Source organism: Trematomus bernacchii, unplaced genomic scaffold (genome assembly GCF_902827165.1).
Source record: "Trematomus bernacchii unplaced genomic scaffold, fTreBer1.1, whole genome shotgun sequence".
Lineage (NCBI taxonomy): Eukaryota > Metazoa > Chordata > Actinopteri > Perciformes > Nototheniidae > Trematomus > Trematomus bernacchii.
In genome coordinates this window covers 11,800,355-11,813,548 of record NW_022987564.1, presented here as the reverse complement: position 1 = coordinate 11,813,548, position 13,194 = coordinate 11,800,355, and the positions used below count along the sequence as shown (strand labels likewise).

General features: G+C 44.1%; 1 protein-coding gene across 6 annotated transcripts in view; it reads left to right on the top strand.

Moving 5' to 3' along the window:
* Positions 1-12,523, top strand: part of rbms3 (RNA binding motif, single stranded interacting protein) — a 256,131-nt gene extending 243,608 nt beyond the window's left edge. For 5 of the 6 annotated variants that reach the window (XM_034124685.1, XM_034124684.1, XM_034124683.1 and 2 more), the window contains 3 exons: positions 2,072-2,161; positions 5,226-5,350; positions 5,975-12,523. In XM_034124685.1, coding sequence (XP_033980576.1) covers positions 2,072-2,161; positions 5,226-5,350; positions 5,975-5,978 — 219 coding nt within the window. In that variant the 3' untranslated portion in view covers positions 5,979-12,523. Of the gene's footprint in view, positions 1-2,071; positions 2,162-5,225; positions 5,355-5,974 lie in introns of those variants that run through there. The other variant, XM_034124688.1, reaches the window with a different exon arrangement.
* Positions 12,524-13,194: the final 671 nt, after the last annotated feature.

Sequence of the window (13,194 nt, the reverse complement as noted above, 5' to 3'; positions counted from 1 at the left end):
GTTTGTGTTTGTGTGTGTGTGTGTGAATAGATACAGTATGAGTGGCTGTGTATGTATGTGACACCATTTATTGCCAATTAGGGATGTTTTATATTGGCTAAACCTGTCCCCTGACTATGGACAGGGAAGTATTAAAAGGGTTGAAATTGGATAAAAATCATCTTTATCGCCATAGCAACCCATTTCACTGTAGCCAGGCTTGACATCCCTCTGACTTTCCACAGCAGCGACTGCAGAAATATGCCCCGCTCAACCTGCCACATTAAATAGGTTAACTAATGGTTATGGCAGAGGGAAAAATCTTATCTTATTACATGCCCTTGTTATATCTAATTTAAATTCCTTTTGCAGTCCTGCAGCGAAATATAACATTTAAAATGGACATCCTCCGTGTGACAGGGAGATTTTGATATAGCTAATTATCTCCTGCTTCCCTTCATTTGCTTTCATGCAGCCCTCACAGGTGAGTTGACTGAATAAGTTAATGGGAAGGAGAAGCGAAGACTAAAAGTCCTGAGGACAATTGGTATGCATGGTTTCAATTCACCGAGGAGAAGGTCACTTCAACAACCTGATAGGCCCTTTTAAACAATAGCAGGTTGAGAGCGAGGGAGGGGGGAGAGAGCGAGTGACAGGAAGGTGAGAGGGAAGAAGGGATGACACAGAGAGGTAATGTGGTAATGTGTCAGGAAGTCTGGAAGTGCCGCCTCACCCCGTTAGGAGTGTGACAGCACTGAAGGTGTGATAACCTTAAATTCACACACACACACACACATATGAACACACACCAACATCCATCCCAGGGCATCCTCCTGGCCATGTGTAGCCACGGTGGGGGAGTTAATCACCCGTGTCCATGGCCTTTAGCTGCTCTCATTAGGGGTGAGCGGTGGAGCCGTACCCGATCCATTAGCCACGCTGCCGGTAATGACACTTCACCAGCACCGCCGGGCCCTCGGCCAAGAGAGGCTCCGCAGCAGGGCAGAGCCCCTCCATTACTGCCTCCTCCTGCATACTGCCGCCACGCTTTTTAGCTCTGGCAGGGGGACTGAGAGGAGAAGGGAAAAAAATAAGACGGAAAGAAAGGGATTGCACTTTCCTTCTTTTTTTTTTCTTGGTCCGGAAAAGCAGCAGGAAGACGAGGAGAGATGGAGAGGCAGCCTGGTGGCTTTTATCTGGGATCACATCCGTTGGCGCTGTACTGCAGCATTATCGTTCCAAGCCTCTTTGTCTTTGTCTGTCTCTCACATACACACACGTATGTTTCAAACACACAGCTGCATGCGAGATAACTCATACATCCAGATGCACAGTTGGGCAGACAAATAGTGATAAGTCATCTTTTATGCACAGGCATGTGCTAATTAAAAAGAAGCACACACACTGGCAAATCAGGCTGACACTGGCTCACCATCACACTCACACGCACACACTCAACATCCATTCACAGCAAGTTCCAGAAAAAAAACGCCTCGCTCAAAGTGCCGTGTCCTCATTCATATTGCATGTAAAAGCCCCGTGGCTGTCATGTAACTAAGCTTGTGTCACGTCTGTAAAATGGCCATCATGCAGTGAGCTAGCACCAAGTTAAAAGCCAGGGCAGGCATGTCAAAAGGAATATAGGCCACAGGCAAAAGACCTCCTGCTTTCTCTTTCCTTCCCTCTCTCTCTTCATCCTCCTCAACTTTTTTCTTCATTGTTGTATCGTCTTCTCAGCTGTGGCCTGGTGCATTTGCCTGCCTGTGAAGTCTTGGTGGAACAGCTGGACCTCTCTCCCTCCTCACTCTCCTCTGTCTCCCTCACACACTCTGCTCTGCTGAGAGTGCACACATATTCTTTCAGCGCCCTCCGAAGGATGCTGAGGGCGCTGCAGGCTCACATTCTCAATGGTTTCTGGGAGTAATTGCAGTTAATGAGACTGTCTGGGGATTTTGGAATCAGGGTTGGAAGTGTTTTTCTGTCCCATATTGGATAGTGATTAGTATACTTGTGTCAGAACTGTGTGTAATATTTGTGTTTTGTGATGTATGCAGGGATTGTGATGCTTGTTCGTCTCTTGTTTGTGTTTCAGTACATGACTGCTGCAGCTGCCGCGGCGCCTATGCAAGGGACCTACATTCCCCAGTACACTCCTGTGCCTCCAACAGCCGTCCCTGTCGAAGTAAGGCTGCACTCAGTACATATCAAAAACCTGTCCATGTTTACCCAAATGGAGGACATCATTACTCCTGACAGCCCACTCCCTTACTCCCACAAGCATTCCCTTTGCCATTTCTAAAAAACCTTCTCACCACATCAACAAACCCAAACATTAAACAGACAGATTACATTTGAAACAAGCCGTAAATTGCTCGTATTGTCTCTGAATAAATGGCCTCGCAAATAACAAGGATGAAAAGTGCAAGCAAAGCAAGAAGTGGCAGAAGTTTTATAGTATTCGGGGAAAGACATTTGAAGTGCAGCACAGACTTTGTCACTTCTTTGGGCGGCTGTCTGAGCTGCTGGCAGGTTGGGGCAGGCCAGCCTGAGAAATGATGAACGCGGAAAGCAGGAAGAGGCAGGCCGGCGAGGAGAGCGCGACGGCTGTCTGCCGGCTGACAGTGCGCTCGTATTCAGATGGACTATCAGTCGTGTATCAGATGACAGGAGCTGAAGTGAGACACAGTGCCGGCGGTGCTGTCTCTCTCCCCCCCCCCACTCCCTCCACAGCCAGTCCGGGCTGGTAGGTAACAGGAACACACACATCCGTCAGCCACGGAGCTCTGCTCAGCCCACCAGCCACGGACAATGACAGTTTTCCCTTGACAGAGCCATTAGTCCCCTCCCCCCCCTTTCTCTCTCTCTCATCCCCTCCTCCTAAGCTCCCAAAAAGTTCATCATGCAGGAGTAGGATGGAGGAGAGGAATGTAGTTGTAGTGTAGCCCGTGGCGCCTCTTTACCTATTTCCTCCTCACCCTCGTCCTCTCAATGCCAGCCTCAGCAGCGGGGCGTATATCACAGCGTCAGCCTGACTGCAGGGCTGATGTATGGACAGGTCGCAGTCTCCTTGAGAGCTTGTTAAAGGTGATTGAGATGGCTCAGTGATGGGGGCTATCGGTTATGCTAGACACATAAAAAGGCTAAGAGGCTGTTGTGATGAATTCAGAGTGCATGGCCATCTTTAAAGACTTTTCTTTACCTCAAATATAGATGTCAAAGTCTGCAAGCAATTCAGCACATTTTATATTATTCGCACATGCTTGACTTTAAACACTGATCACTTTCATCTCACAGTTATTTTCAAATGATGTACTATTATTCAATACAAAATGTTTTCAGCTTAAGTTGCTTAATTTCATAAAAGACAAATACATTACGTTACATTATATTGCATTTAGCTGACGCTTTTATCCAAAGCGACTTACAATAAGTGCATTCGACCAACAAGATACAAACTTGAAGAAAACAGAATCATATAAGTACATCAGGTTTCATAGAGCTAAAACATTTCAAGTGCTACTCAACCGGCTTTAGATAAGCCAGTCCTTTATTAGTTTATAAGTGCTTTGTTAGCAATTCTTTGTTAGTGCTTCTATCGCTCAAAGCGGAGTCGAAAGAGATGAGTTTTCAGTCTGCGCCGGAAGATGTGCACGCTATCTGCTGTCCTGATTTCAATGGGGAGCTCATTCCACCATTTTGGAGCCAGGATAGCAAACCGACATGTTTTTGCTGATGGGAACTTGGGTCCCCCTCGCAGTGCTGGTGCAGCGAGCCGTTTGGCCGATGCAGAGCGGAGTGCACGTGCTGGGGTGTACAGTTTAACCATGTCCTGGATGTAGGAAGGGCCAGATCCATTCACAGCATGGTACGCAAGTACCATTGTCTTGAAGTGGATTCTAGCAATAACTGGAAGCCAGTGAAGTGAGCGGAGGAGCGGCGTGGTGTGGGAACATTTTGGAAGGTTGAAGACCAGACGAGCCGCTGCATTCTGGATGAGCTGCAGAGGTCGGATGGCACATGCAGGTAGACCAGCCAGGAGGGAGTTGCAGTAGTCTAGGCGTGAGATGACGAGAGCCTGGGCCAGAATCTGCGTCGCTTTCTGGGTCAGGAGGGGACGTATCCTCCTGATGTTGTAAAGAGTGTATCTGCAGCAGCGGGTTGTAGCAGCGATGTTTGCAGTGAAGGACAGTTTGTTATCTAGGGTCACACCCAGATTCCTTGCAGTCCGAGTCGGGGAAACAATAGATGTGCCGATGTTGATTGTTAGGTCAAGAGTGGGACAATCTTTTCCCGGAAGGAAAAGCAGTTCAGTCTTGTCAAGGTTGAGCTTGAGGTGGTGAGCAGACATCCACTGAGAGATGTCTGCTAGACAAGCAGAGATGCGTGCGACGACCTGGGTCTCTGAGCGGGGAAAGGACAGAAAGAATTGTCGTCAGCGTAGCAGTGGTATGAAAAACCATGCGGGCTAATGACAGATCCGAGCGAGTTTGTGTACAAGGAGAAGTGGAGGGGACCAAGAACAGAGCCCTGAGGGACCCCTGTAGTTAATTGACAAGGGTCGGACTCGGACCCTCTCCAAGTTACCTTGTAGGTACGGTCTTTGAGGTATGAGGTGAGGAGGGAAAGTGCAGAGCCTGAAACTCCAAATTCTTGGAGATCTGATGGTTCACCGTGTCGAATGCAGCAGACAGGTCCAAAAGGATGTATAGCTTATATTGCTTTTACAATGCTGTCTAACACTTGAGGGTCTACCCCTTAACAGTGCATAATTAAAAAGACTCTAAGTGTCTATGCTTTTATTTTATATGCATTTCTAACAGGCAGTATAACGGCATCTTTGAATAAAATAGTGTGATATGGGTCATATACTCAGAGTGATAGACCTGTCATCTGAGAAGATAATAATCACACATTTTTATTAGGTCTATTCTTATATCGTGCCAAAAGGGTTTTGTTTCTACCATTAAACAATAATGTGTTTTAAAGCATTGAGAGGGCTTAACAGTTTGTATACTTAGATCCTTAATGCAAGTTAGAAAAAGTAGAACAACTATTGGTCAAACAAGAGCAACAGAGGACACTGTCCTTTCCCAGGACAGCAGGACATGCAGTACTACAAATGTATGTGCACACAGTGGACAGGAGTGGTAGGAAAACTGTCCGTTTCAGCAGGAAGTGGCGAGCTCTGCAGAGAGAAGCTTGTTAAAGTTCAGAGCTGACAGATTTCCTCCTGTGTGTGTCCTCAGGGAGTGGTGACAGACGCCTCCCCCCAGACAGTGGCTCCCTCGTCACAGGAGCTGGCTGGACAGCAGCAACAGATCCAAGTGGACAGTTCTGCCGACCATGTTCCTGCTTACTCATACCAGTCCAAGTAAGTCACACGGGGAGGCAGGACACTCGCTGTCAGCCGCTGTAACGTGATATCCTCTGCTTTCCTTTGTATTGTAAGCTTTATCAGTGGGCGGTATGACAGCATTTATTCAGAGACAATATAAATGTATATAGTACTTAGCGTCATCAGGTATAGTTTCAAATTCTACTACACACTTTTTTCTCATTCCCAAAGTACATTTTTCAATAAAGCTATAAGCTAATTCCTGTCTGTGAATTGTGTTGTAAAGGGATTTTATTGTACAAAATACAATTTGTTCAGCTTTGTACTAGCATAAGCATTCAAATTGCAAGTTATTCTCTTTGACAAATAGTGATAGTGAATGCTTAGTACAAATCTAAATAAAACGTGAGCACTAAGACGCAGCAGTGTTTTGATAAATGACTCAAATTATTGCTGGCGTCAGTTGTCAGTTGCTCGTCATTTTAGCAGCACTTTCTTCCTTTGGGTCCCGATCACAACAGTTGAACGTGATTCATTCTGCTTCAGTCTTCTGACAGAGCTGTCAGCTGTCAGCTCTATTGCTTTTCTCTGTTTGTAATATTGTGCTTTGATTACAATGGCACCCCTCTCTCTCTCTCTGTGTTTTCTCCCCTTCATCAGATAGCATCGGCCTGAGCGAATGTTCCTGTGACAGCGTTGCCTTGAGACAGAAGGTGGCTGCACTGTGAATGTGAGGAAAAGAGAAAAGAAAGAGATTACTTCCAGATTGCCCAGGCACCAAAAAAGAGACACTTTTTTCATTTCCTACCTGGCCTACGAGAAAAAAAGAGAGGGGAAAAAATGCAAGAAGGAGGCAAAGAGTGCTGAGGAAGGGGATGGGGGAATTGCTGGGCACAGTGCAAAGAAGTGAAATTGTTTAGTCTGGGAACCTGCCAGAAGGGCTGGGCTGAAGCTTGAAAAGTTTCTCAAAGAAAATTCTCAACCAATTAAAAATAAATGGAAAAAAAACAAGGAAATAGAAAATGACAAAAAAAAAGGTTGAATGCGCAGGTAGGTGATGAAGTTTATTTTGTAATTAGAAAAGGGGAGTCAAGTTTGAAATACACAGAGATTGTCTTCCTCAGATATTAAGCTACAATTTCTTTTCACTCTTTTTTATGTTCTAGTGTTAAATTTTAGTTTTCTAGATATATTCAGAAACAAAGTGTTTTTTCTTTCTTGAATCTTCATGGCCTTAATTTGAAGGGCGGCAGAAACTTTTTACAGAGTTAAAGTCTGACGTCTGTTTAGAAGGAAAAAAAAAGCAAACAAAGTCAGTTTCTTGTACCACTCGGAGGGTACAAGACACTGGATACGTTGTTCTAAAGAGGAAAAAAGAATCTATCACATAAGCTGTACAGATTTAATAGAGAAGAGCTTTTTTTTTTTCTTCATTAGAAGAAAACTTTGATAATTATTATGTCAGAGGTAACTAAGTGTCAGAAGAAAACAAAATGTCTGTTGGGGGGGAAAAGACTTGGGGGGAGAAGAAGCTTTCAAGAGATTTTTCACCATGAGGAAAAAATGAAAACATAAGAAAAACATGCTGCATCGTGGATGCAGTCTGTTGCAAACGCTGAACTTGTTTTTTTATTATCATAATTATTATTTTAAATGGCAAAGTTGCTGTCAATGACATTAGTGCTTTTTATCTGCCACATTTTACCTTTTTTATGAGCTTAAAGATGTTTTTTGCCCGCTTGCTTGTCACACTGCAAAAAGAAAAAAAGAAGAAAAAAAAAATGATAAAATGAATACAAAAAAAACTACGGAAATTAATTCTGGCAGTGAAATAAAAACAGTAGATTCAGTAGGAGCTTACGGTTTAAACAAATCAGTGCAAAAGCAATAGAAGAAATTGTTGACAATTTCTGTAGTCTTTCCTAGTTGTGGATCAAATGCAGCCCATGGGTGGCCATTTTTATACCAAAGATGAAGAGACACTCTGAACCAGAGTTTTGTTTTTGTTTTGTTTTCCTTTCCATTTTTCTGTTTGATTTTGTTGTTGTTGATGTTGCTGTTGTTGATGATGTTAATGTTGATATTGTTGTTGTTGATGTTGCTGTTGTCGTTGTTCTTTATTTGACCTTGATGGCCGGACCAGTCCTTACTATCCTTCTTAAAATCTTCTTTTTTGCCGGGTTTAAGCTAGTTTTCCACGGTTGTCCAAGCTGTCACACACACACACACACACACACACACACACACACACACACACACACACACACACACACACACACACACACACACACACATACATGTATCTAAACAGACACACTTAATGTAAAAACTAAAACACACACATCAAAAACAGTATTTAAAGTGTGATGCAACCAGTGGCAGTCCTACCAAAAGTCATTTTTCTTCTCCTCTACTTGTCTTTTCATTTCTTTGTGTGTCTCATCACTTTTTACGATGCTTCACACACTGTTGGTGCATTCCAACTCTGACTTTCTCTTGGATCCTACAGGGAACACTTTAGGAATAGATTGGGGAACGTTGCTTGCTACGCTTCGTGGTTGTTGACACATTGCTTCCAGCTTTATGCCCTTACTGTCCTCAGTCTCTTTATCGCTTTAATTGAACCATAACTGGGAATCCCCCTGCTGCTGTTCATCTCTTCCGTTCATCTCTTCCATTTATCACCACACCTAGGTCACATTTTTGAGTATTTACGTGCCAGGCATACCAGATGAGTGGTGTTTGCTACATGTTGGACATCAGGTAAGTTGTTTAAAGTGTTTAGCAATGATTGCATAAACCTTATGGCACTTAAAGGTGGGGTAGGTAATTCACTTCAGAAACACTTTTTGTTATATTCCATGGAATGCTCTTAACATCCCGATAGCAATGAATACATTAAATGCTTTGACAATAAATACATAAAAAAATGTCATCTGTGGAAGCTGTAATGCTGTAAAAAGCACGACAAACAATTCTAGCCGGCCCGGCTAAAATAACTGGATGGCCTTACCTGCCTGTCAGCCTTCCATCTCGTGCACAAACTTACCTCGTGCCCTCATTGGTCATGTGCGCGTTCGTGTGTGTTGGAGGAGGGCCTCTGTAAGGAAGTCTGAAGGAAGGGGCAGATTTTTTTCGGTATAATTTGACTTTTTTCGTGAAATATGCTTGTACACTTTTTTCCTGAGAATGATCGGTTTCCCTCTCTTGTCTGTATATTAACATATGAGGCTACCGCTAACAGCTGGTTAGCGTAGCTTAGCACAAAGACTGGAAACAGGGGGAGGGGACAGTTAGCAAGATGCTATGCAAAGCTAACAAAAGCCTCCTACTTGCACCTCTAAAGCTTACTCATTAATATTTCTTACCTCATTATTTAATGTATACTTTGTCGTCATCGTTAGCTGGACAAGCAGAAGTGACTGTAGAATGTCACGCAATTCCTTTAAAAGACACTTGAATACAAGCTAAGTGTTAGCATTATAGACGCTGACACTCTGTGACACTAACAAGGCATGGTAGAGGTGTGTTTAAAGGCTGGAAAACGACTGTCTGTCCTGATCATCCCCCTGATCATTGACCCACCACCAGCAGGGGGGGTCTTCACACCTGTGGGAACAGACCAGGCTCCTCACCAGCTTTAACTTGTCGATGGCAGCTCCTTCCTCTGCCCCGCCACTGAGTGTCAGTTACACCCCTGGTTGTTCCAATTTGTTGCACAAACAGCCCTGCACATCTTATCTGGTCTTTCCGTCCCTGAGCTGTGTGAGGGTTCCAATGATTTCATCTCTGAGGATTGTCCCCTGAGGAAATGGCCTGTGGGACAGCGGCCATTTCTGCCCCCATTATAGCAGCCTCTGTGTGTTGCTCTGTTGGCCCGTGCCTGCCCGCTCTGCCCCACTGTGGGTCTACAGAGCTAAAAAGCTCTGTGTTCTCCCTGCTTCACTGGCACCATTAATGTGCCATGGCCAAGCCAGGGTCCTTTTGCTCTCATTTTCCCTAATTCTCTCCCTCCCTTCCTCCCCCCCTCTCTCTTGTGCTCCCACTGGAGTTTCTTCTCTTTATTGGATGGTGCAGAAGCAGAACCACAAACCAATTTCAGTCACTCTCGCAATGAGGCTTGACGGGCCCAATTTGTCTCCCTCCGGGGCAATAGGATCCACTCCAGTGTCCCTCAAAAGACCCCTTTCTTCCAGACTGAGGGAGCTTTTTGTTTGGTGACAATTGCAATTGAGCTCTTGCAGTTCGTGTGACTCGTTCAAATCTACAGTAAGTCCATTGCTCTATGTTTTAGCATGATGGCGTGTTCAGCACACTACAGGCAAACGTCATCATGCGAGGCGGTGTTTGTAATTTACCGACGAGTTGTACATCGAGTGCCTTTTAACAAAGCTTCCAAATAATTCAAAATTATTTGTGTGAGAGCAAATGGAAGATTTTTTTTAATTCAATTGTGCTAAAGAAATGTGACACAATATGGAAGCTACTCTATGGTGCTAAAGAGGAGGCATTCTCAGGCTTTTGCCTTGACTGATCTCTGTGATGAGCCGGCCACTGTTGATCGTTTGGCCTTTACTCTTAACAGGCCTCCTGTCCACTTGACAACACAGACAAGAAGCTGGCACACAGCTTCCTCATGTGAACTACACCTTTAAAGCCATACTCACCTTATCTTTCCTCGGCCAGAAATTGCTAGTCATTTTTATCTTCCGTCCACCAATGAAGTTGAGAAGCTAAATGTGTCATTCAAACTGTCTCTCGTTGACTGTTAAGCTGTTTATTGTCCAATCAAATTAACACCTGCCCTTTTCCTTTCATCTGATCCACATTCCACATCTGCTTGAACTTGCCTCCAGGCTATGATTTGCTCTTATCTCCCAATGAACAAGTCTCACCCACATTACAGTCTTTAACGGCTAACAACTGACAAATGTTGGGTTTATGAGCTCCCGGGACTTTCCCACATTGCTCATCTGTTTCGTCATTGTTGCATTTGCTCAATGTAGTCCATCGCTGAGTCCTTTTAAGTGGTAAACTGCTAAACTTGAACTTTACCAGGTTTAAGCTAGTACAGTATGTGTGTGTCAGTGTGTGTGTGTGAAGAGTTCTTCTACTCAAACGTTTAGCTATGAATACAGCATAGCTAGCATAGACTTTTACAGCTGCTGTTTTTATAAAAGTAATACAGAGAGACATTTTCGAAGCCTAACAGGGCTCATAATGCAGAAGTTGCACATCGGAGAGCAGAGCGTCCCACAGAAGGCCTGAGATTCAAAAGCAATGGCATTATGGGATATAGGACTACACATCGCCAAGAGATTATGGATAATAACAATGCACAACAACAAATATCAGATCTATTTTGCTAATGGAGATTCAAGATTGAAAATGTTAAGGCAGGTGTTTGCTTTTGGTGCATGGCGCCAATATTTCACAGATCTAAAAGATTACCCGACTGAACAAGCAAAAATGGCTCTCTTAATAGCACAATGGCTTAACGTACCTTTTCAGAATACAAATTTGGAAGTGTACAGAAGGCACGCCGGCATTTTTAAGGAGGCTGTAGCAGAAAATGCTCCTCTCCCAGTCAGCCCATGTGTCAGCACAAACCAGGAGTCAGCTATACCTAGAATGTGTGTGTGTGTGTGTGTGTGTGGGAAAGAACAAGAGGCAGATCATTAGCCGCTGTTGCCGGGCAGAAGTGGTCAGAACCTGGAGTTTCTCCGTGTTCTTGCAGCAGTATGTCCCGTGTACAGGTCTCCAAAAGGGGACGAGCTCCACCCCTCTCATTAGCAACACAGACTTCCTCTCTCACACCATGACCATCCCTCTCCTTTTCTACACAGTTGATCATTGTTCCAATCTCTTCTAACCTTAAGAATTGTTTCTGGCTGACTTCAACACTCCATCGTGAGGCTGCCACCATTTGCAATCTGTGTCTAAGCACTGCTTGCATAGCTTTTCTGAAATTAAATTGTAGACCACCATTGCATTTATTAGTTTGCATTTATTAGTTTGCATTATTTGTCTACAGCAGGTTGGAGATGGAATGTCCTTGGCTTGTCACTAATATTGCTGAGTAAACCTAGGCCTAAGTGGTGCTCGATCAACCTTAAGTCTTGTTTTACTTAAGTGTTATAATGATATTGTTTGCTGCTATAGTGCCGAAAAGAAAAGGTTTATGCAATCATAATGAGTGTTGAAAACGATTATTTATTTTTACAATATCTGAATTGCCTAAGTGCAGTAAATCTCACTCATCTGGTGCCTGAAGGAAGTGTAATCAGATGTTCAGAATGACTTTTCTTGATACAGGAAAAAGCAGAATACTGTCCACTAAAAGAGCGAATGGTGGGCTTGAGATTGTACCTACATCCTGGTCTTCTTCAGAGTCAGTTTTCCAGACGCGGTATTGACTGAACGTTTTGTCTCCATCCTTCCCGAACTCACCGTTTTTCACAATAACTGCAGCCATCCTTAAATCTGACATGATCCAGACAGTAATTCATGTAGTGTTGCTTTCACACTGTCACTCATTAGATGTATAACACGTCATACTCAGTTGTTGCAAAGGTTCCTTGTGAACAGAGTTGCATTCATTCCGCATCGATTCTCATGAGGAAAACAGTCGTTCAGAGTTGCTCTCCAATCCGGTCTCCCGTAGGGTATAAGGCTAACCGTGGCTCAATTACACATCACAGGCCAGTACACTCACACTCTGCACACACATAATGCAGTGAGAAAATTGTTCAAACTGCCCCCCACAAGAGCGAGACCCTGTGCTTCATAATTGATGCTTCGGTCCACCTTTGATAAGAGCTATTGATTGGCCACACAACCCCAGGAGCCCTCGTGGAGTTCAAACAGCTCCCAGAGAAATATCCAACTACCACTAGGAAATGACATAGCCAGCAGAGTGTGTTAGGCATTGGTATTCATTTACCAGATTAAAAAGAGGAACTATTTATCAAGACAGCAGAGCGGTTTTAAAATGTTTTATTTTTGTTAGTTTTCTCTTTTTGTTCGTTCTTCACTTTTCTTTGTTTCAGCGCGAGGAGGACATGGTCACGCCTCGCACACGCTGCTCAGTGTGTGTGTTATTTGAGAAACTATCTGTACATCTGTGGATGTTAGAATTTGACTTGGGTTTTATGAGTTGTTTTTTTTCTCTCTGATGAAGCTTTCAATAAAAAAATGTGGAAAAAAGCACCAAATAGCGCTGTTATTTTTGAATCTGCAAGGCAAATGATTGTGTTTAATCGCAGCTAGCTGTTTTTCCCCGTCCTAAAGCGGTTATTATGAAGACATGTATTATGCATCAAGCCTCCTCCGGGGAACACACACGCACAGTACACACCATCTTACCCATAGCCTATTATCTATATGACTAAATTGCAGTGGGAAGTAAGAGGAAGCCCTATTATTATCATGCAGCCTGATGGCACCTGCTGCGCGTTGACCTTGGGCATCCTCGCATAATTACAGCCTTTGCAAATGGAGCTAATACCTCTCAATGGGATTTCCCCCAGCAGCGCTCACACACACTTGATTGGGGCGTAAAGTGGTCATAATCAAAGATGGAGGAGCCTGCTGGAGGAAGAAGTGGATCGATGGCAATCAATTTTTCTCTTCACTCTCATTTAAGCCCAATCAATCGCTGTCCTTGTCACCTCCCAGGGACGCCTGTACTGCCAATACCACGGCGGCAGAGTAGCCAAGTTTCCACTGCGCGAGACAGCTCTGCAAGATCAAGGCAACAAGCCTGGCACTCGGAGACAAAGGACATCTTAATGGAGAACAATCGACTGCTTGGAGTGTGTGTGAAATTCAATGTGCATGATTGGGCTGCCAGGACTCACAGATTCCTTTTTGTGCATCTG